The sequence below is a fragment of the Daphnia pulex genome, chromosome 4 (assembly GCF_021134715.1).
Source record: "Daphnia pulex isolate KAP4 chromosome 4, ASM2113471v1".
NCBI lineage: Eukaryota > Metazoa > Arthropoda > Branchiopoda > Diplostraca > Daphniidae > Daphnia > Daphnia pulex.
Window position 1 is genome coordinate 4,834,720 of NC_060020.1, and position 22,997 is coordinate 4,857,716.

General features: G+C 40.1%; 1 protein-coding gene and 2 long non-coding RNA genes across 10 annotated transcripts; 2 read left to right on the forward strand and 1 right to left on the reverse strand.

The window, feature by feature from the left end:
- Positions 1-12: 12 nt before the first annotated feature.
- Positions 13-15,533, reverse strand: LOC124193113 (QRFP-like peptide receptor). Of its 2 annotated transcripts, none has more exons than XM_046586771.1 (11): positions 15,087-15,533; positions 14,471-14,597; positions 6,947-7,029; positions 6,754-6,858; positions 4,567-4,683; positions 4,339-4,479; positions 3,053-3,163; positions 2,882-2,977; positions 2,596-2,680; positions 615-746; positions 13-512 (listed from the first exon to the last, which is right to left on the reverse strand). In XM_046586771.1, the coding sequence occupies exons 1-11, from the start codon at positions 15,387-15,389 to the stop codon at positions 235-237; spliced, it is 1,578 nt and encodes a 525-aa protein (XP_046442727.1). In that variant the 5' UTR covers positions 15,390-15,533; the 3' UTR covers positions 13-234. The 2 variants fall into 2 exon arrangements, with proteins under 2 accessions (XP_046442727.1, XP_046442726.1); XM_046586770.1 differs by having other exon boundaries at positions 130-512; positions 3,053-3,181.
- LOC124193116 lies at positions 623-2,106 on the forward strand. The gene is made up of 2 exons (XR_006874057.1): positions 623-1,553; positions 1,676-2,106. It is a non-coding gene; the product is annotated as an uncharacterized LOC124193116 (long non-coding RNA).
- LOC124193114 lies at positions 7,949-22,990 on the forward strand. Of its 7 annotated transcripts, none has more exons than XR_006874053.1 (11): positions 7,949-8,059; positions 8,283-8,500; positions 19,781-19,890; positions 20,505-20,714; positions 20,802-20,991; positions 21,060-21,213; positions 21,455-21,550; positions 21,615-21,810; positions 21,886-21,987; positions 22,218-22,475; positions 22,545-22,990. It is a non-coding gene; the product is annotated as an uncharacterized LOC124193114 (long non-coding RNA). The 7 variants fall into 7 exon arrangements; XR_006874051.1 differs by having other exon boundaries at positions 21,463-21,550; XR_006874048.1 differs by having other exon boundaries at positions 21,455-21,810.
- The last annotated feature ends 7 nt before the right edge of the window (positions 22,991-22,997 follow it).

A 22,997-nucleotide genomic window follows, 5' to 3' on the forward strand; every position in this document is an offset into this window, starting at 1 on the left:
ATAACCCACCTCTTTTTCTCTTTTATTTGTCATTTGAATATTCACCCGGCAGCTTCAATGCTGCTGCTGATGTGTATTCACTATTCAATGTTGTACACATAAGCTACGTATACACACAGAACAGTGGGGGATTGTGAAAGGTTCATCGGATTTTATTTATAAAAACATCTGAAGCGCTGGGAACCGAATTCAACTCAGGTATTGTTATCTTTTCGCACGATTTGTTTGCATTATTTAGCCCAGAAAATCTTGGCGGCGACGGTGACTGGCCGTTCGCGATCGGTTGGCCCTGGAGGCGGAGAACCGGAGCTCACGGTCCGGCGCTTCGCAAGTGGGAATTCCGGAATCGGCTGGGTGTGCCGTGTGATGTTCCAATTGGACAACTCCGGACATTGCAGGTGGTGGATGGATGGCGGCCGCCGAAGTCATCGGTAAATGACACCTCATCGAGGACGTTGCCACTGTGGTTGAAATGCGGACGCTCAGCCGGTTCCGCTGCTGGGCACTAATAGCTAAAATATATCATTTGAAAATTTTGAACAAGAAAGGAAAATCATTAAAATCCGTTGAGCACTTTTAAGCCTAAGAAAAAAAACAATATAATATTCAGCCACCATCTGTCTGCTGATTGATGTTATTGCCCCCTCGACGAACGGCAAATCGGGTCGAGTGTGTCGAATTGCTCAGATGATTATTACAAATACCGGCCCGCGGAGACGCTCGAAATTCGGCCAGCTGAATTGAGCCTGTTTACGTAATGACATTTAGACAAAATTTGTAGAAAGAAAAAAACGGGACAGATGCGACGGCGTCAGCGGCAGGTGTTACTTTCGGAAAACATAAAAACAAAAAGTATACAAGTCTAGTCTGACATATAAACTGGACGCTCTTCTCCGGAGAGCAGATGTGTGTGCGTGTGCGTGATCGCAACCCAAATGTAATATATCCTTCCGCTAGATGCCTCTTAACTCTGCTTCACGGAATGGAAAATAAGATTCGGCACAGACAAACCGGACAAACCCAGGTGGTTCGTTTATTTTTGCTCTCGCAGGTTGCGGACGTATACTTTTTGTTTCATCGGTTGTCACGGTGTCGCTTTCCTTCTTATAGCTGCACTGTTTTGTTTTTCGGACGGCGTAAGGAATTGGGTGTGTTCTCGATGGGAAACGATTGAGGTCGCGGGAATAGGCCGCGCTGCTGGTCATTCCGGTGTCGCCTGGCCCCCATGATGTTCTCCTGAATGGACTGCGCTCAATTCGACCAGCTGTCGCATAAAGCGTCGCAATTTATGGGGCAAAGAGGATCGCTTGAATTCTCTTACGAATTCTTTTTTCTTTATTCATAAAGTAAAGAGAGAACGGAGAGGAAATTCTCTATTTCTTCTTCTTTTTTCTTTTTCTATAAGACGCGACTGCAGCAGCAGCGGTGAACAAGGAAACTCCAGGGACATAAGGCACAGGAAATAACAAGTTCGAAAGATATACCAGCAGCATTTCCCTAGCTACCGCCGCTACCTCCTACCAACCGTGGCTCCAACAGACCCACAAACAAATGTATTTCTTGTTTATTTTGCTCTCATTTTTATTTTTCCCTCTCTCTCTAGCTTTCGGTCGCAGACTGTTTGAATATAGCTAGACAGCATAACTTTTGCATGCTTCTTTTGAATTCTATGTAGCCTTTTGGCCCCGATTCTTATATGCTGACGCGTTGCTGGTACTACCCAAGTATTTCTTCTTTTTCCGCGTCTCCCTGGAGTCTCTGTTGACCGCCAGTCCTTTTGAACACATAACAAGTACTTGAAAATATTTTTTTCAACTTGTTTGGTAGAAATATATTTTCCTTTGGTACACACATCTCTCTCGTCGTTATCAGCCAGCATCTCTATGTTTTTTTTTCCTTTTTCCGTTCCTGTGTCGCTCGCTGAGTATCTCCACGTAGCGGATCGTCCTGGCATATTCTCTTTCTCTCTACCCTTACAGTCTCAATTGTATTTTGTTGATGGTGACGCCGTCTATACTGAAACTGCACTCTAGACTAGGCACGCAAGAGTAACCATCTTGTCAGATCTTGTATAACTGTCGACAAATACACTAGGCGTTGAGTCTACAACGTATGCATATAGCTTTCTAAATTCTCCCAGCTCTCTACGCGGAAATTATTTTGGAAGAAATCAATGTCATACTGGGGTGATTGCTTCGCGAACCACATCAGTTGTATCTCTGACAGTTCCTTCTAAATGGAAATGAAAGCTTATAAACTTCGTGGATTGCATAAGAGTGCATACGGCTAAACCCGACGCTATATAAGATCTAAGAGGGTTCCAAACTGAAATGTAGGTGAATAGCATAATAGTTAATTAGTTCGACTGTCTGGCTGCTGCTCAGCCATCAAAAGTTGAGCTCTCCACAGGGAAACGCTTTGTCTTCCGTATAAATCCAGTGGCGGAACCGGAGAACAAAATGAAGCACTATATTACGTCCATGCCGTTCTTTCTACTTGTATGTAAGTTTCGAGGCCGAGGCGAACGAAACTTCTATTTATTCCGACATGAAAGACACAAGGCTGGCGCCGCCAAAGATATCAAGTTTTACGCACCTTGCATAGAAATGGCCGAACTCCGGTTGGAACGCCATTTGCAGCACTTGCGAAACAAGACGCGAATGAGAGTCTTTCGGTAGGTCTGTGGGAAAATCGCAAAGGTTTTTTTAAAGAAAGATTTGTAAGCGAATCACAACACGCATCAAAGTCTATGAAGCTTTAAATGTTCAACATTTTGTCGGCTCAAAATGTTGTAAGCCATTCCAGGTGAACGATTCCGCAAGGACAATATTAGGAATGCCAAAATCGTTAATCAATTTTCAAGAGTAGGTAAGTGGCTTACCTGATTTAGACCGCCGTACAGCAAAGGATTCAGAGTCGAGTTGGTGTAAGCGATTGAGTACACCAAAAACATGACTTGATCGTACCACTCCGGCAGCTATACAGGATAGATAAATAAACGTAACAGTTTACTCATTTGATTGCATCACAAATATATAAATAGAGCTTTTACCTCTCCAACTTCTTGTGAATTGTGGCTGAACTGAGCGAAGAGGATGAGGACTTGCAGCGGTGCCCAGCAGACGATAAAGACGAGCATAATGACGCAAACCATCTTTACAACCTGTCCAAGCAGAAACCTCTACAGTATCATTATTTATTCAAAATCGATTACTTCCATTTATGTTGCTCAAAGATTCAATTCCACTTTGTAGGTTAGCGCAAACAAACGTCACACAAGTACAAATATTCCTTATGGAATATATAGCTCGTCTGTTGACACGCAGCGTTTAATTAGGAATCCTGGAATCCCAACAGATCGATATAATATGTGAAAAAAGGACATCAGCGCAAGGGACATTTATCTTCGACTCTTGTAATTTTAGTCGGAAAACTGTCTGAGCCAGGAAATGTCTGGCTCCGGGGAAAAAAAAAACGTCCTGAAACGGGAGGGAGGATTATTGATTAACTGAATTTGTGTTTAAACCTGCCGCGCCCTAGCGCCCGCGTCATAGAGAAAAACCCCGTGACTGGATGGCAACGTTTTGCGTCATTATGAGCAGCCGGTTGCTTGCTGAAATTGCTAGTACTAATATTTGCAGGAAACACGGCATGCTTCCGATCTTTCATCCAGCAGTTCTCTCTTCAGCCCAGATTCATCAAAGTAAAAGCTCTTTAGGCTCGCCCTACCCTACATCTATAAAGTAGACTACCCCCCCCCCCAGCACACGCGGGTTTTTCAAGGGAATCTAGTCGTCTAGTTGATAGCAAACTCCTGTTGATATGCTCGACGACGACGACGACAAAGCGAAAAATTCCTCCAAGTGCAATCGTTAAACGGATCCCTGATCTTTCAAGTTGCTCCCCGTCAACTTTCAGCTGCGAGAAACGGGAAATATGTAGACGCTGTCGTGCAGATAGCAGGAGCAGAAGCGGACGGGGCGCATATATTGTCTCGCGATAAACATACGATAGATGTTGCTGGGAAATGAGGGCGCGTGCCAACACGTCCTGACAACTATCCATATTTTGTGTGCAGTATTTTCGCTGTCCACCTCTCTCCCCTACCCCCTGATCGCTTCACATTTCCGCGTTGGATTCGGAAGTCTAGTCACGATGCGTTTCCAACCCATGGTTTTTCTTTTCCCCCCATCTCCCTTGATGTTGATGGGGAAATCGATGGGAGGGGCGGACGGTCAGATGTATGTGTATACGGCACAGACAAAAAGAGGAAGTAGAAAAAATCGGTCATTTCCGAGCGAAAGAAAAATGATGTCAGGCCAACTGAGGAAAACTTACTTTTCTCTTTGCCCGAGCTTGATTGGTAAGTGCCGCATCCATCTTTTCACCCGGTGGTTTGGAGCCCCAGAGCCGCCCGATGATCAAGGCGTAAGCGATGGACATGATAACGATGGGCAGGAAGAACAGCACGACTGAAACCTACACAAGAAAAAATAACCCCCCCAAAAACATTGTAGCTGGAAATTCTTACCAAGATTACAACTTGGGCAACGGTGAAATTTATACCAATGAATAGTAAGCGGTTTTCGGCCAGACGCTCGAGACGCAGGACAAGGATTTCGGGTCGTAATAAAGTAGACTCGGCCATGTCTCCTGACACGACACCTCGACGGCGTTCTTCCACTGTCAGATTAGCAAGACGGACGTGAACATATTAATCTAATATCATTGACTCATCCAGAAGTATATATAATGAAGAACAGAAGGGTTTTGATCAAATAAAAGAGAATACGGAGGGAATTTTAAATTATGAGACGTCTACACTATCTTCTTCTTTGCAGCACATTAAGCTTTAACAATATAGTGAACGCAACATTAATGATGACGTAACCCTGTATCGCAATCTATTACAACACAACGCGGAGAGCCTCGCCTAAAATATTTGGCGAGCGCAGTTTTTTTGTGTGTGAGACTTATTGATTGAAATCTCACTAGCAGACTCGATTGTGCGCTACGTCTGGATTGAATGTGACACAATCATGGCGTCTGTGTTTTCGTTTTTTTTTATGCATTGTCCTGTTTCTCACTCAGACTACTTGATTGCACAGCACACATGTGTAAATGCACTGTACTTCTGTATAAGAAAATGTCCCTGGCATAAAAGAAAATCGAATTTCCTACAAAATTTCTTGAAATAAAGGTTCGAGTCGTTTGGTAAAAGCGGGCGCACTGCGCGTACAGGGAAAGTAACAAGTTACGCAACGAGCTTTGAGTGTATGCACTTTTTAAGGCTTCGAACGTGAATAGAGAGGCGCAGTCTGATTCGATCTGTTCTAATTGCATCAGAGAAAATATGGTGTCGTTGTGCACAAGTCTTCCGTAATTAAATTAAATCGCAATATGCCTGAGCCGGAGAAATCGAGAAATTATTTTTTCCTGGAACGTTATATGCTTGCCGCTTGTGTCTTTTGAAGGAAAGTTTTATTCACAATTAAGAAATCGTTGTCGACTCCCGAAGCCACGATGAATATCAAAAGTTTCTTTAGTGCTGCGCAACAACTTGGCTCTCTTTTTTCGTTATAAAGTAACTAGTTTAGCAAGATAATGGAATGATATGGAAACAGGCTTCTCTAATTGTTGCCGTCATTTTTGTGCCAGGCTCTGTTAATGTGTGAGAGATCATTCGGAATTCACATACACACGCCAACCTTTTGTCCATTCTTATGTACATTACTAAAGATAAAATCGAAAGCAAATATGATGGAAAAATCCCCCCTTCCCCCAATTCGTCGCCCATTGAACGATTTTCATTCACAGTAATGCAAAAAAACTGAATATTAAGATACGAGAACGAGATTACACAAGAAAATCGTGTAACTTATAATGCATCGAATAAACGTCCGATTAAAATGTTTTCCCCTTTTGAAATCGCTCTCGCAATAATAACACATTGAAGAGACCTGATACATGTGCAATTTGTGCATGTGCTGCGCGAGATTGAAGGATGGTTACCGAACTATTTGCTGCGGCGCAATTCTCAGGAGGAATTTCTTAAGCTGTTATTGAGCTTGTTTGGCGGTTCAGAACTCACGCTGTGTACGTTCGATCATGATGCCACTAATACCTACACAAGCGACGGAGGGGTTTCCAAATCAAATGATTCAGGACAGGACTATACGGCACTGGGTATATTCATATTAGGCGGTATACAAAGCTTCACTAAGTCACCCATAATCTTGCCGAGCTTTGTCTGCTGTCTATCTGGTTTATTCAGCCTTGGGGTTTGTGCTGCAATACATTTCTTCGGAATCACAGGGTCAAAACTATGTGCGTATGCAGCGCATGTAGCCAGACAGGGTTATTGCATCCAAATAAGTCTAGAGGTAATTCCAGCTGATGTTATTATAGGCCATGCGCGGCTAAAAATCCGCTTTTATAATAGTATTAGACTTGGACGGATTGATACCGCCACTAATACTATAGAGCCTATAAGGATGTTAAGCTCACAATGTTCAATGCCAGAGAGGAAAAATAATAATTTTAATAACAAAAAAAGGTTCATTACCAAGAAGGAAAAAAGTAATACGAAGAAAATAATTGGAATATGCAAAATAAATGCAAACATGCTGAATTTGAATGAAAAACTTTAAAAGCAGAAAAAAACTAGATTTCCTATTGTAGTAAAAAATAGTTTTGAAGAAACATGAATTTCAAAATTATGCTAAAGAAGGATATCCACAAAAGTGATCTCACTTGAATTTCGAAGAGTTTCCTGTACACAGCGAAGGGCAGAGCCACAGTGATGGAGACGACCCAGATGGAGATGATGACGGCCCGCGCCCGGCACTGAGTGATTCTCTGCGCGATATCACGCAACAAAGAATAGAGACTCTTTTTTAGCATGACCTCGTCTCATTTTTTATCTTGATTGATGATCGTATCTTACCACTCGAAGGGGATATATGACAGCCATGAAGCGATCGCAAGCAATGGCAGTAAGCGTGAGCACGCTCGACGTCAGACATGTCACTATAAAAAGACAATCCATACAATATGCAGAAACAAGAGAAAGATAATAAAATAAAATAAAAGAGTTAAACCTTACGTAATAAGCCTTTTTGAGGTCTTTTAGGGGAACAGGAGAAACACAGACTTTGTCTAAAGGAAGGTCGGTTTTAGACGGGGGAAATAAGTATAGCGTTTCAATGGAGATTCTGTGAGAAGGAGAGCCCATGGGAAATTATTCGATTTTTGGCCTAACTTCAGAGTGTCCCATCCCTCTTGGAACAACATACTCTGGTCAACAATGTTTTATGCAAGGCTTTGTGCATATAAGATTCGTTGGACGCAAGTTCATTCCTTTCGGTAGTTGGAAAAAAATTTCGCATGTCATAAATAATACTACTTTAGTGGGCAAGAGTGCCCGTACTGATGAAATAGATCTTTTCCGGAAAACAAAAAGTCGAAAACCGTCACAACCTGTGGGTTTTCCAAAACCCTAATTTTCCCTGAATATGAATCGACCGAAATAAAATGTCATTTTGTTTGAATTTAAAAGCGGCCACGTAAAAATGTTGACGAATGCGAGTAATCTAGAGAAATATGATTTCTAATCGAGAAGTCGATTTCTAAGAATTTGTTCTATCGATTTTTAACTAATTAGAAAATTACTGTCGTCTGCACGAAAAATAGCAGAACAAATAGTGACAAAAATGTGGTCGCGTTTCTGTAGAATCGCTTAATACACACTCCATGCTGCTTAGCAGGTAAATAAAATTGAGAATTCAAATAGTACAATGATCATTGGAGCCGTAATAGAAGAGTTAAATCTGATCCAAATGTGTGAAATTTTAATTCCTGACTCTCTTTTATCATGTAAGCCCCATGTCGATGCATGGCAGTTTTTTTGCACTACTATTTTTGCACTATGTAACCTTTCCTTATTTGTGCAGATTTGCGGCCAGATAAAACTACCACAACCACAAGCAGCACAAGCTATGCCAGTTTTGCTTTTTTCTGGTATTGACCATGATCACCAAATCTCAGTGTCATCGCTTGGGTGATGATTTTCGCTACTTTTATTAACCTGTAATCTGCTAAATATTTGAAGTATGCATGACTTGCTTAAATTCAGTGTGATTGTATTACATCTAAACCTTAAATTCTCCTGTAGCAATTTCTCTTATTCACAATTAGGGTTTTGGGTTTACCAACTGTCTTATTTTCAATTCTTGGTGTTTTTGTCAACATGTTTCGTAAACCATTTTTCATTTCTCATTTAGATACACAGTTCCCGAATCATTGGAGCAACTACCAATGTAGACCTCGAGTTACGGATCTCTTGTTCCCCTTTCTTTAAATCCTCTGTGTTCTCGTGTACACCCATGTGTGTGTGGGGGTATTCACGAGGACGTCCTTTTTCCTATCCCGCCTGGTGGATTCAACTACTCTGGCGGATGGATCACTTTTGGATGCCTGGCAGTATTTCCCAGGCATAAAGGTAGGAAAACTGCATCTCTATTCTTCCTTTTTGACTATTTGGTGGCATTGGTTATAAATCGATAGATAGTACGGAGTACCAATATTCCTGAGCTAGGCGATTGAATGGAACTGTTTTCTTTTGTCGTTTCAACTCACTGAGGTTTTTTAAGCAACTTTTTTGTAGAACGACTGCAGATCAGGCCCGGTTTTGTACCTTTTCTGATGAGCTAAACAGTCAAAAACGAAAGACTTCAAGTAAAGTGCAACTTGAAAATTTATTGACCAAAAAGGAAATTTGCTCCACACCGGCGACTCCTCGTTTCCCTAACAACAAAACCAAAATTCCTACAGATCCTTAGACAAGGGCAGTTGTGTTAGCAATAACCACTGAATTTAATAGTAAATCCCTTTCAAGTTCACAAAAAACATTGTCACTAAATGATAGGATTGCGTGTATTATATACGACGCGAATTGTTTTGTAATAATGCATTAGAATCTATAGATGTATATATTTTGTTTTCCTTAAAATGTTGGCGGCACACAAAGAAAGCACGAACCATTTGTCTGCACGAACTCTCTATTTGCTTTCGTTTTAGATTTGAATTTTTTGGTTCGTGTTTGGCGATATTTTATTGGACACTGATGTATGATGGGCGACTCGCCTCGGAGCGACTGTCGTCACGATGGATGCTCCTTTTCCCAGTCTTTTGAAATACTAAGCATTATACAAGAGCAGAACCTTCAGTTGTGAGCTCTGACCCCCCTGGCCGTGCTCTTGTTCGTTGACAAGAAAATGGCTGCTTGAAATAGAAAATGATGTTGGATACGGAATTCTGTCAGAAACATCCAACTAATCAGTCAGAAAGCGCGCTACTTATTTGCCATGTTGTAGCAGTCCACAGAGCTGATTCCGGTGTAAAAGCGTAAAAGCTTTGTCTGATTGTCCTTTTACGTCAGCAAAAGGACACATCTGGAATAACTGTCATCAGTAAGACCCCAGAGCTTCGCGGTCTTTTGGCAAGCTGATGAGATGTTATTAGCTTAAGATTTTATTTTTGTGTTGTTTCCTTATGTTGTAAAGCTCTTGCAAAGGGCAAATCCGAGATTTATCGTACATGCCATCCGACGTACAAGTCTCGCGATAACCGTTTTCTACTCGGAAATGGCTGCCACTGATTTAAAGCATCGGGAGACACCTCGTAGGTCGTGTTCACGTGCTGTTGTTTAGCGAGTACAGCAACCTCTTGAGACTAGACCACCGGTTTCCAACTTGTCAAGGGGTCTGCATGCTTCATTAACAACAGTCTACCTTCAATTCGATTCGTAGACTACGCTGAATAACGCGCCTGATAAAGTGACGGTCAAATTTGACCGCACCGCTCCTTGTGATACAGACCACAGAATGTAGGACACGCTGTTTAATCTTCAAGCAGCAGGCCTAACTTCAGCACGGTATTGTGATTGCAATTATTGCTGCTCGCTTTGTGTTTGGCGTTCTGCCATATTACTTACAGTATTCCAAGAATCAAACTAATTCCTCCCTGTCAAAACTACACAGAGAGATCCGCGGGGTTTGAAACTACTCCTCTGTCTAACGAACAACATTTCCACCGACAAAAGCTAGAGTAAAAAATGCGCAATTCTTTTGTTGTCTGCCTTTGATAGCAGTGCCTGTATTTCATACGCATGTACTGCACGTCGGCTTCTTTGATATCTATAGAATGCTAGAACACCGGTAGTATGCTGGGCTTTAGCTAAGATATGTTAATACGAGGAAAGTCCCCAGAGCAGTCGAACACGGCTTTATACTTTGCCGAACACGGAAAAATGATCAAAACTATGGGAAAGAAGACAATGGATGCACACAGAAAAGCTCGAGGCTCAACGTTCGACTACTGTGAAATTGTCGCGGGCGGGGTATTAGTGCGAAAAATTTGAATAAGATGTAGTGTTATTTCGCAACGCTCAATCTTGATCCTCAATCGATAATATGACGAAAGGATCTCAGCATATTTGTTGGTTACCATTTCAAGGATTTTGTAATTATAAAATCCTTTGCAAAGTCCTGCGATTTTTTTTTGTCTAAGCAGTTTTAATAAAGAAGCGAATCGATTTCGTCTTCCTGGATCATTTATATTTAAATGCAAACAAGTTTGAACGGTACAGATCGAGTCTTTTGATGTATTTTCACCAATTCCATATAGTTATACGTATCAAATAACCGCAGTCCCAATATTCTTTCTTCAAACAAAAGGTTTCACGTCGTTGGTTTTCTAGATTTTACCCCGTCGAAAATTTCCATTCATCAAAATGAGTGATGACTTTGGCGCTTCTGAAGAGGGGATGTGATTCACGGCGCTTATCACAACAGGCTCTTACTGATAGTGTTTGGTGTTTGCGGAAACGGTGTTGCGGTATATGGCGATGCCGATTCCATTATGAAAAGTCTTACCGCCCGTGGCAGCCTTTTGCTTCTTGGTGACTTCGCGCTTTTCTGGCGAACAACCCGCTTTGATTAATGAGTTTCCCGTTGCCCCAATAAAGTTTTGTTTGAAATTTTACTTATACCAAGCTAAACTGTTCTTCTGAACATGGTCCCAACAGTCGGCTTGCTGCAAATTGTTTTCTAAATGTCGAGTAGTTAATGATCACGAAAGTTTTATAGCTACCTCGTTTGGACTGTATTTAGTGCTTTGGTTGATTGATATTTCTATAATTTGAGTTGGTAGCTGCACGTGTGTACGTACTATACAGTAATTATACTAAAAAGCAGGTCGATACGGCGAATAGCACTTTTTCTGCATCAAGTTTTTGTTGAACAATTTTCTTTCACACAATATTCTCGTGTACGTTTTAAGATCCCTCTCTCGTTTTCCCAATATCGGCCATTATTAAAGAAAATAGGAAAGATTACCCTCTTCTTGACTGTAAAAATCCAATTAATCAAACGAATCAAATGTTTATCGTTTTAATTTTGTATTCCAGCACCTGCTGATTATCAAACTGTAAAAGCAAAATTAATTAACTGTTGTCGGGATCTCTTTTCTGAAAGTTTACTTTATTATCTAACCCAGAAAATTGTTTAAAATCAAGCCGTTGACTGGACACCCCTTGCGGATCGATAATCGCACAAGGGCGCGATTAATCCGCCAACGGCCGTACTGCTTCCGCTCTTTATCAGCCATTCAGCGGTCGAAAAAAAAGCATTTGTAGACGTATGCATAAACGGAAGTGTATTAAGTGTGAGTCCAATCTGCGTTGCTGTATAACGCTATATAGGCATACACGTGACGTGCACAATTTTGATTCGTTTCCGACTCACAGCTACATGTTGTCTACTTCCTCATAATCCAGCTTCAGGGTTTCCTCTACTTCGCCGAAATACTCTGAAATACATCAGCCTGAGCTGAGCGCAGCATAGAGAATCATGTTTCTGTAACATGATTACCATATCGTCTTCACTAACGTCAACTAAGCCACTCTATCGAAAGGGCCAAACTGTGTTTGCGCATTCTTTGCATTTGGCCGACGGCTGCACAAGTCGCAGAGAAAAGCCGTTTTCACTGAGCAGCAGCAGCATCGTCCGAAAACTTCTTAACTTGACAAAAATAAAAGTAAATTCTATTTCCTTGCGTTATTTCGTCACTTCCTGAAGAATAAATACAGTTTGCTTCCTTCGTTACCTTCGTTCCCCTATTTGTATGCTGCACCATAGCGCCGCCAATCGACACTATTCAATTCAGTATGAACAATAGCCATTGAAATACTGCCGTTTCTCAGACACCACCTTTCGTATTCGTTGGAAAGCGCGTTCGTGCTGGTTGTTTTGCGCCTTTGGCGGAGGATAATGGACAGCATAGGGTTTTATTCGACGAAAGGGAATAAAAAGGTCACCCTCTGCCGACAAAAGCTTTTTGGGTCTCACGATGTTTACCTTTTTGTCATTTTTCAATGACGGCGACTGACGCCAAGAAGCGCCTGTTTCGTCAGTTTTGTTGTTCTTATACAGGAGTGGGAGGGCAGCTCCATTAGTTCAATCTATATACGGGTTCCCATTTATAAAGGTTGGACAAAGAAATGGCTAAGTTTAGACGAGTCTAGTACGCACATTATCTTGGAAGGGACGTTGTTGAGCAGCACTGTTGCCTCTTTGCCTCAGAAACAAGAAACCGAAAAGTCCACGCAGATTGAGTTATTCGACGCGCCGCGATCAACTTGCATCAAGGAGCAGCTGTCTTATATACTCTTGCAACCAAACTGCTGGAACTTTCAAGAGGAAATGCTGACTTATAACAACACTACACGCTACAGTATACTGTATTGATATGTTTGGTTAGTATGTTCGCATCCAGTTGAAGTGGTGGCCAATCAGATTTTTCTGCGAAGAAAAAGCATCTCTTGTCTCGAAATCGATCGCTACAAAATAAACGAGTTTTTGATTAGAAAAAGTTTGTTCATAGAATGATGATCGATCGCCATTAAATGGGTTTTTAGGCTTTTTTTTTAGGTTTTCTCTCAACTCTCGCTCTTTTATCTGTTTTATTGTTAAAAAAATCATGTCAGTGGTGTCCTTTATAGAAACCCGGCATCTCTTGTTCGACGAGCCTCCTTAAACTTTTTCGAACACAAACGCATCATAGAAGAAATGATTCATTTAACTGGAAGAAGAGTCCACACTAAACTATCTTTTCTTTTCTTCCGCCAAATGTTTTGAAATTTTTTTTTCCTTTTTTTTATAGACTTTCTACCTAATTACAGTTACAAATTTTCGCCGTTGTTTCATTAACAAAGTTTACTTTTTTTTTTTTTTTAATTTGATTCAATAGAATTGCAGTAAAATCGCCTTGTTAAACTTTGTAATAGGCTCGCCAGCTAGACATTTTTGAAATTTTGAACCGGTGAGTCTATGTACATACGGGAAAGCTCAAAATCGATCCGTCGCCGTGATAGCAATACTCACTCACTTTAGAATGGCATTATGTTCATTACTGTCGTGATCTAGTCGTGCTAAGAGACTTGATGAGCTTAATTATTTGGTAATATCAAGCGGTATGCGAGCAGCGATGTATTCTCAAAGATATTCGACAGCACCTGATAACCTTTGAATCGATCGCTTGATCGCTTCCAATACGTATCTGTGTCGCAAATTACTAGTTTATCACGGCAATCAAGTCTGTCTATCATGCAAGATGAGACGCCGTGCCCGTGCTGTCTTTGTTTGGAGTATGTTATACTCACGCCATGGTAGTATATGATGAAAGATCAATGGTAAACTTCAGAAATATTGCTAAGCTACTGATAGCGTGTAAAGATCGCGTAGGCTACAAAAGTGAAGGGTACATGGTGGGCGTTTTTCCAGTGGAACAAATATCGCATAATTACCCCGCACAGCTCTCATTGCTTCTCTAAACTACCCAAAATTTATAAAACATTTTAGTTTTATTTCGTAAATCATACACAAGTATGTGATATCTTTGTGGCTCTACCTTGTCGACCATCGTAAATGAAATATCCACAATTTTGCATTTTCAACTTACGACGGGTATATTTTAACTTTGCAAGAGCTGATTCGATCGTGTTGGATGTGCGAATGTTTTTACACGTTCCGGGAAAGAACAAAACAACGGCCACTCTAATACCTACAACTAGTTAACGGGAGTGAGTCAAGTAGTCAGCAAAGGTAGTTGCCACCTGGGAAACGCCATGATGATACGATTCGTCTTGAAATTGTTCATCAACCGAAGCGTGATAACGAGAGCGAATAAGAACAAGGTTTAACTAGGAGGGGCGGGGTACAGCTCGAATTCACTAGCTTTACTTGTTTAGTACTGTATTCACGACTGTATATACGACCACGAAGTTGTGTACGAGTTAGAGTCAAGAGCAAACCTGTTTTTGACACTATCATTGCGCTAATGGGAAACGGACGTGCAGCTAGCACGCTCGAATATTGTGATGCGCATTTTAGAACTTGGTAATATTACTTACTCTGAGCAAACGCGTTGAATTTGCACATGAACGCTCCCAAGACGAACGCGGGTTTTGTCAAATCATTAACCAGATGTGGCCACATGCAGCACAGCGCGATCAAGACGTCGGCCACCGCCAGATTGACCTAGGGGGAAAAATTCGTTTAACGACTTATGCAAATATCCGACAATATAGACTCTCGTCAATGCGACGTATGTCGTCACGACTCACGACGCAATTAAAGCTCTATCCAACATTTGGTTATGATAAGTTTGAAGCATCCAAGATTCAAAATAACCCCGCTTCTGCATTTCATTTGAAGCACAATCATTTTTCCTCGAATTGCCTTTAATAATGACTGGACTTCGTCACCGCCACCAGACATAATTACGTCATCTTTCAAACGTGACGAGAAAAAGATGGCGGAAACATGAAAGGAATAATTACGACTGGTAATTGGGTACTGGCGACAAGGGGAAACGTGAGACGAATCGTCATTCGGTAAAAGAACAGTCGTTACAGTGAAAGATACTTTTACCTACAACTGCCCTCTGCATCATGCCAACTAATTTACCGTATGTCCACATGCCTGAAGTGATGGTGGACCATTCGAAAAATGAAAATAAATATTTACTAGATAGAAGTTGATGGTCGATCTGAGAGCAGGATTGTGATAGACAGCAATGATGACGGCACAGTTTCCGAGAATCGAAACAATCATGTTAATTACACAAAACGTAATTTTCATAGCCGAAATGAGACCGAGAGGTGGAGGCCATGGGCCACCGCCTCCAGGATAGTCGAATTCGCTGAAATTAAATTGTAGGATGTCGGTGACGGCTGTTGCATTTTCGCAAGATGGGTAAAACGACGCCGCGACGTCCAAATGTTCCGCTTCAATCTCAGACGTCATAGTTCCAAAAATGGAGACGTCCATGGCGATGAGACTGTATGCGCTGTAATCGAAAAGGCAAGGGATAGACGGACAAACGGTCGTTCAAATACTACTTTCTTGTGGCACTGGCGTCCTAGAGCAACCACTTGCAAGTTGAACAGAGAGTACACTGAATCCTATGAATCTGTCTAGATCTCGAGGGCCGCGACTATCAGCAGAGTAGGGCTGAAGTGGACTTCGGTATAGAAGGACGCAGGCGCCAAATAACTACATTCTTCTGTGACACCAGTTTATAACAAACAAGCTCCAATCCAGGATTAAGATGTTTACTGTAAAAAAAAATGTCCTCTTAAAGTCACATATTGCTCTAAGATGCTGCAAATTCACAGCCTATGTGCACGATTGCAAGCTTCATTCGTGATACTTTCTTCCGTAACGCGCGTTAATGATGACTTACAGTGCTTTACAACGAAATTTCTGCTAAAGCTGTGTTCTGGGAATCGCGTGACGGTGCATGACACGTCATTAAAGCAATAACAAAGCAGATTTCTGGTAAAAGCTACAGGGTGAGCACTCTGTGCTCAAAACATTAAAATTTTGGAATTTTTTGAGAAAAGGGATTCAACTTCGACCAATAAATTAACAATTTTTAAATTTAACTGACGGATGGTAAAAACTACAGTGTGAGCACTCTCACATTTTTAACTTTGGGAATTATGTAAGTGCGCAATTTAAAAAAAAGGATTCCACTACGACCAATTAATTTAAAATTTTAAAATTTAACTGATGGGTGGTGGTGCATCGATTGTTCTCTTATACGTTTCCAACTTTCTTCATCAACTGTGTAGAATGAAATCTGCTTCTTCGTGTTTCACTTATCGACCAAACAAATGTCAAATAGAGAGATGGGCGTAGCTACGCACACTTTGGACATACCTACAAAAGATGATAAATTGTTTATGATTTATTTTTCTTCCAATAGGCGCGAAGTATTATTGGAATTAAAAACCTTTTCTATTTTCCTGTCTGCAAATGCGTAGGTAATATAGCCTATCGGTCCATGAATATTCGAAGCCGAGAGAACATAATAGATTCTTTGAAGTTCCTCTACGTTCTATATATAGTGCTTTAATCACAAATGGAAACGCATCCGACCGTACGGTTGATTCAAGCCAATTCAGGCAGAAACTAGCGCAAATACAGTTCGCGTACAATATATCCAACTCGCCGTTGGGTATCTTAATCATCTATCAACCAGTTGGGACCTTTCAAGCAACACCACTATTGAAAATGACCTGTCGTCATCGTGATACTTTAAAGTTTCCTCTGCCGTACGTACCTTATAGCATATAGCCAAATAATCAAACATAAAAAACGAAAAAAGATGTCTCGCATTTCTTATGAAATGGCTAGACGTGCACAAGGATCGGATTTGTTAGGATTCGACAAGCCTTGCTGGCTCTTACTTCCAAAATACCAGTGCACGCCACGGTATCATTCTCCAACCAGGTGGACACTATATGGCATGCGCCACACAAACATGTTTTGCAGTAGCCACAAGCAACTCCGAGAAGAAAATCCGATCTACGTGTACTAGACATACATAGCAGATTGAAGGCGAATGCCGAGAGATCCATATAATACCATAAAACAAAATATCAGTATTAAAAAAAAAAGGGAAACATCTTGTAATGCCAAGGTCCATTCTCTTCTGTGTCCACCGTTTCTTTTCTGTCAACCCTTTGGCAAAAGGCTCGATTACTTTACAAAAAAATTATTTCCACGTTGCGGCAGTGTTTGAAGACAAATCACGTACCAACGCTGCTATATTTAGGCAAGTCCAATTATACACCGGTAATAGGGCTGTGCGTAACCTGGACTAGGCTGTAAGTTATGAATTTAACTTATACAAAAATAATTTTAAGAAAGTTGTCTGTTACAAAATTCCAAATCCTTGAATACTTCAGTGTCGAAACTAAAAAATCAGTACGCAGTTCTATTTTAAAATCCAATCAAATGTGTTTCGCTTTGATTATTATTTGCACTGCCAACTAATGGACAAGATGGGAAACATAGAAGGCGGTATAATTAAAGTAGCGTGTCTTATCAGCGGCATCTTTTTTGAGTCATGCCTTACACAGAAAACAACTGAAGGAAAAGGGATAGACCCGTAACAGAAGGAACTAATGTAAATTAACTAAGTTACGCATAGATGAGATACTTGCAGATAGAATCAACATGTTATGCCATCAACCTTTTCTTGTCTTCCCCCCCACAAATCAATTAAATTCGAGAGATATGATATTTTTTCCGGGTTAAATTTTTGCGAGTTTTTAATAACCTAAACTAACCTCGTTTGTGGGAGCGACTTCTACTGTATAGATGCAAACTTCAATAGCGCGTAATGAACTAACTCCAAGCGCATTGTGGTTCAACGGCGCATAGCATACTGATGATAATTGCAGAATAACACCCTGTGCTCGAGTTAAATTACTGAGGATCAAATGTGATTCTGTATTCTGATAGTGCGATTTTTTTTACCAAACACCATTATTACATTTCTTCCTCTATATGGCCTGCCTAATTTAAGGAGGGCAATTAATTTTTCGGTAATCAATACAACGGAATATATTTTCCGAAAATGACGTCCAGTGATGTCAGGCCATTTCGGTTGAAAATTTACGCTACAATCCAGATGAAATTGGTATATCATCACATCAGGGAACTCGAAAACCCCCCTCCCCCTCCGTGTTACCCCAGCAGTGCCGAACGACACCACTTGTTTTTGTTTTTTGTTTTTTTTTTAGCCTGCCTTTATTAACTTTGAAGATGTGCCTTCCAATTACTTTTTTATACGGTACTAAAGGAAGGCGCTTTATCACGACGAATTTTGATGTTGGTCAGAATCTTTCGACTTTTTCCAATTTTTAGCATTCTTTGTACGGCGGCGCATTCTTGAAAAAAGCCGACGCAATCTAGAGGGAAGGAATTTCATATGCCGCAATGTCCTTCACAACCATAAATCGTTTTTATTATTATGATCATTTTTATTTTATTCAGCTCAACTGCAAATTGTTCTCTTGTTTTTTTTTCTGTGGTGACGCTGACGAAGAACTGCATTTTATCAAGCAGACGTCATCGTCGTGTCGCCGTTTTTTCTCTTCATATTTCCTCAAATTGCTTACCGCATATCAAATTGCCCCCGGTTTTAGTGGTGATGACGGAGAACAGCATATACATTTATCAGTAGGCGTTATCATTACCCTTTCATCCCGGTTATATTTTCGCCGAATTTTCTTAAATTACTTGCTGCTTCGCTTCGCTTGCCTTTTAAGTGATCGAATTAGATATATTGCAAATGAGTAAATGGTTTTATTTTGTTCAAGAAAAACCTAATTTTCTTTGGCAACGCCAGTGGCAGGATCCCGGCAACGCTTGAGTGAAGTAATAGAGTGCATTGCGAACTGGATATCTGTATTGAAATCTTGGCGATGCGATTGGCGAAAACTGACAATAAAAATTATAAGGTGAAAGCAAGTAGCCAAGTATACTCTTGGTAACTGAGGGATTGTCATTAATTACACAATCAAAATCGATAATGTGTCTTTCAGTGAATCGTCACGTAACTTTTCATGTATTTTCTTCTAGAGCTTGACAGTTATGATATTGGATCTGTTATTTTTTTTTGCCGCATGTTGATACAATCGTAGACGAAACAAAAACACGGTTTCACATGGCAGTACAGCTTTGATGGCAGCAATAAAATATTGGTAGTGTAGGTACGTTATTGCAACGCACATATAAATAATACTCTTTGCATCACTGTGAGTGTAGTATCACGGCTATTGTTTAAAAATGATCAGAAGTACAGTTAACTTAGACTCACACAAAATAAAATAATGGACGATCGTGGACTAGATAAATAGATCAAGGAACATGCACCCACGCAGTCTGAATTGAAAAGCAATGATCAACGGATCGTTTATGATCCCCAACATCAATGGCATTTCCAGCTAATTATATCTGGTTACATTATATGTGTATACAGGACCTCGTTTTCGGCGTTATTGAGTACCAATCAAACAGCCGCTCGCCTACTCGTTTTTGCTCCATGCGTCTGTTGATATTGTTACATCCCCTTGCGTCACATGAATTCGTTCCCACATTAATAAACAAATCGCCCGCCGGTAATGTCTTACTAATGCTTGCTTGGGCTCTCCTTGATGCAGCAGCTGCAGTTTAATTGTCGGTAGAGAGATCGTGTAAACAGTGAAAGAGGTTATAACCCTTCAAGGTGACATCATATTACTATTTAGTTACCTAAATGCTGATTTATTTCGGACTGGTGCTTCATTGTAAACGATTAATTTTTATGTGTTTAGAAATACTATTGTAAAGACGATTATTTTAATGAAAAGTAAATATACTCGCAGGAGCATGCTACATGCTACACATACGTATGCTACCTCGGTGCCCTATATCGCACGCTGAAAACGATTGATACATTTCAGAAATTGCTTTGCTTCAGTCTTGCAAATGTCAGGTAATATTCAAATTGTTATTCGTCAACTGATTTTGGAATTCCGTGTCTATTATGGTTATCCATTTGTGCAAACATGCCAGAAATGCAATAAGGGACAGAGAAATATAATTGCAAGCAATCAAAAGAATCCTAAGAATGCTTAATTTGAAACTAGAGCAATTAGATAGTTTACAGTTTACTTAACCACTGTTTTAAAGGAATTTGGCAAGCCGTGCCAGTTGCCACATCTCGCGGAAAATGTAAAGATAATAGTCCTGAAAATTGAAATACTAATTCCAATTACAAACAACTATGTAATAGTTAAAGTAAAGTCATACAAACAACTCAGTAATGAGTAAATTATAAAGGGAGTGTAATTTGTGCAGAGCCATTTAATGTACTGTTAATGTCTTAATGAGCTCTGCTTTGTAGTGTTAAATATATAATTACATTGAAAACACTGCATTAAAAAGGCAAAAATAACAATTCATATGGAATAGGTTTCAGTGCATGGGTATTCGAGGGAAAAAATTACCGCCGATAACTGTTTATTTTTGTATTAAAGTTTTAGTAAATAAAAGCAGTAAAATAAAAGGTTTAGTAAAAAAGTAAACTTTTTATTCCAATGACCCTAGATGGCGAAAACGTCGAATGATGAATCCGTGCCCCATCTCGCGGCAGTCGTAGAAAAGTGTTGTCTGATTTGGTCCATACGGAGCGCGGCTGTACTTCATGCTAAAGATGAAGCACGCCACGTCCACGTACTCACGGACACGGAGTCCGCCATTGCCCACCCAGTTCTTAATTCTTATCGAGTCACTGTTGGAGAACGTTACCATTGAAGGGTACTTTCTTTCCCGAAATTTTTCATAAAAAAATGTTAATTCCTGCTTGTATTCTATAAGGCAATTAAATGTAAATTTTTTGTATAGTGAATTTACAGGTTACAGCCTTTAATTTATCCTTGGCAATTCCATCTGATCACGTTGCCTGAAACCACTACATTTCCCAAAATTTTGTCTTTTGCTGCTACCGGCTGTAGGCCTACGTTTCGTCATATGCAGCAATACTTCAGAACAGTAAAAGTTATTATGTTGTGTTGTTCAACTTTTTAACATTAAGGTTCCACATTTAGTTATTTGATGACTTTTTTTCTGATAGTTATCGAGTTTTTATTTTTCTATTTACAGCCAGGTGTCTGAGAAGTCAGAGAAGTCTGAGCTTCTTCATTGCAGTCGAATGTGCACATGGATTTGTTGGGTGAAAGGTGTTCCTCTTGCAGGCTTGCTACCTGCACCAGTTGTAGCTTTTGCCACATGCTGAAATACTTCAGAACAATTTGAAGTAATTAAGTTTATCAACTTTTTTATAGTAAGGCTACTCATTTACTTTGTTGATGTCCAGCTTGTTGCTTTGTATCTGTTGACTTTTCAGTTAAAACTGTTTTAAAAGTATGTCAATTGTTGATTCTTTTGTAATGTAATAGTAATTCTTAGGGATTGCTAAGTTTAACTATGCTTCTGTCATTTTGTTTGTGTCACACAACTTGATTTTCTGATAGCAATTGATTTTTTTTTTCTCCAAGTATTACAGGATTACAGCCTCTTAGGGTCTGGGCCTCTTCAATCTTCATGGCAGTCAAATGTGCTCATGGATTTGGTGCCAGCTGGTGAACGGCGTGGTGAGCTGTTGAATGCAGACTCTGGTGCTGGTGTCGTTCGTTCAATTAACTTTGGACCCTTCAGTCGTTCGTTTATAAGTAGGTGTGCAAAATTCTGTCCGCCAGGTTGCGGAGTGTCTGCTCGTTAGTATGTGACGAAATTCCGCCATTTGCTGTTGAGACAGTGGACGGGAATGTGTTGCTGACGGTGTTTTTTGCTTTTACATTAAAGAACGACCATTCGACCAAGCTGAAACGAAAGTGAACAACTCTAAAGCAAAGTAAGTGAATCGTGAGATAGTTTTTACTATTCGAAAAGTCCATTTTCTAATCTACTTGCATGTATTTTGTAAAAGCATGTCGAAGATCTTGCCTTTCTCCACGGTGTCGCTCGTCTTTGAGAGGGTCTCTACTATATTGCAAGACAATAATAAGATGTAAACAGGAAGTCTGAAATGGTAATGATAATTGTAAGATAAATCAAGTGGGTTAGCATTATGTTCTTGATGTCAAAGACAAGTGACATGATATTTTGTGCTTCTTATTAAGACAATTTTTGTGGGAAGTTCTCGTAAAGAGTAGATATCACTTCAATTTTTTTGTTTTTCTTTTTAAATGTTATTATTGGTTTCTTTTTTTTCACGTTTTAAATGGTTCATTAATGTTCTTTTGCTTTATGGGATTTTAGTTTAAAGTTTGAGCAGTTTATGGTGTTGCTGTTTGGTGTGGTTCAAAGTCATTTTCCAGTTGGCAGATGCACTTGAATGGAGCTTGTGCAGACTTACATGTCAACATCATACCTCAATGTGTTATTTGCCTATGCTTGTGTCCTTGCTGTGTTGAAGAGTTGGTGAAAATAGCCAATGTTGCCTGATGGCTGTCGGGCATATTTTATCTGCTTCATCTTGTCGATGTGTCATCTTTAGCTACCTGTACCGGTGTTGAGGTAATGCTTATTGTGCAGTCTCTTTTTATAATTGACTTTTTTAAAATGAAATCTCCATTTTCGTTTCAGTTGAATCGTTCGTCGCCGTTCTGTAGGTGGAACTGAGGAGGTTTTTGAAATCCAAAACTTATAAATTATGTAGATGTAGATAAATAACAAGTGCATATATGTGCTCCCTCCCTCCCTCCACATTTCTTTAAGTAAACAGTAAATAACTCTCCCCTCTTGGTGATGAATCACTCGCTGTGATAACTGCGATAAGACGCGTGATGTGTGGAAAACTTGAAGAGCTACAAAACTCTTCTATGATCAATTCACAACCCTTTACTTTTCCTTCCCTTCACTATAAATGTTTTCATATGATAAATATCTTCCTTAACGACTTTCTCCACTTTTTCTTCCCTGCAATGTCAGTCCTACGATTAATTGCTCCTACAATACCTGATCTGATAACATTAACTAATTCAAATACCAATACCATCGTTATAATTCTGAAATAAAATATTTATATATTATCATTAC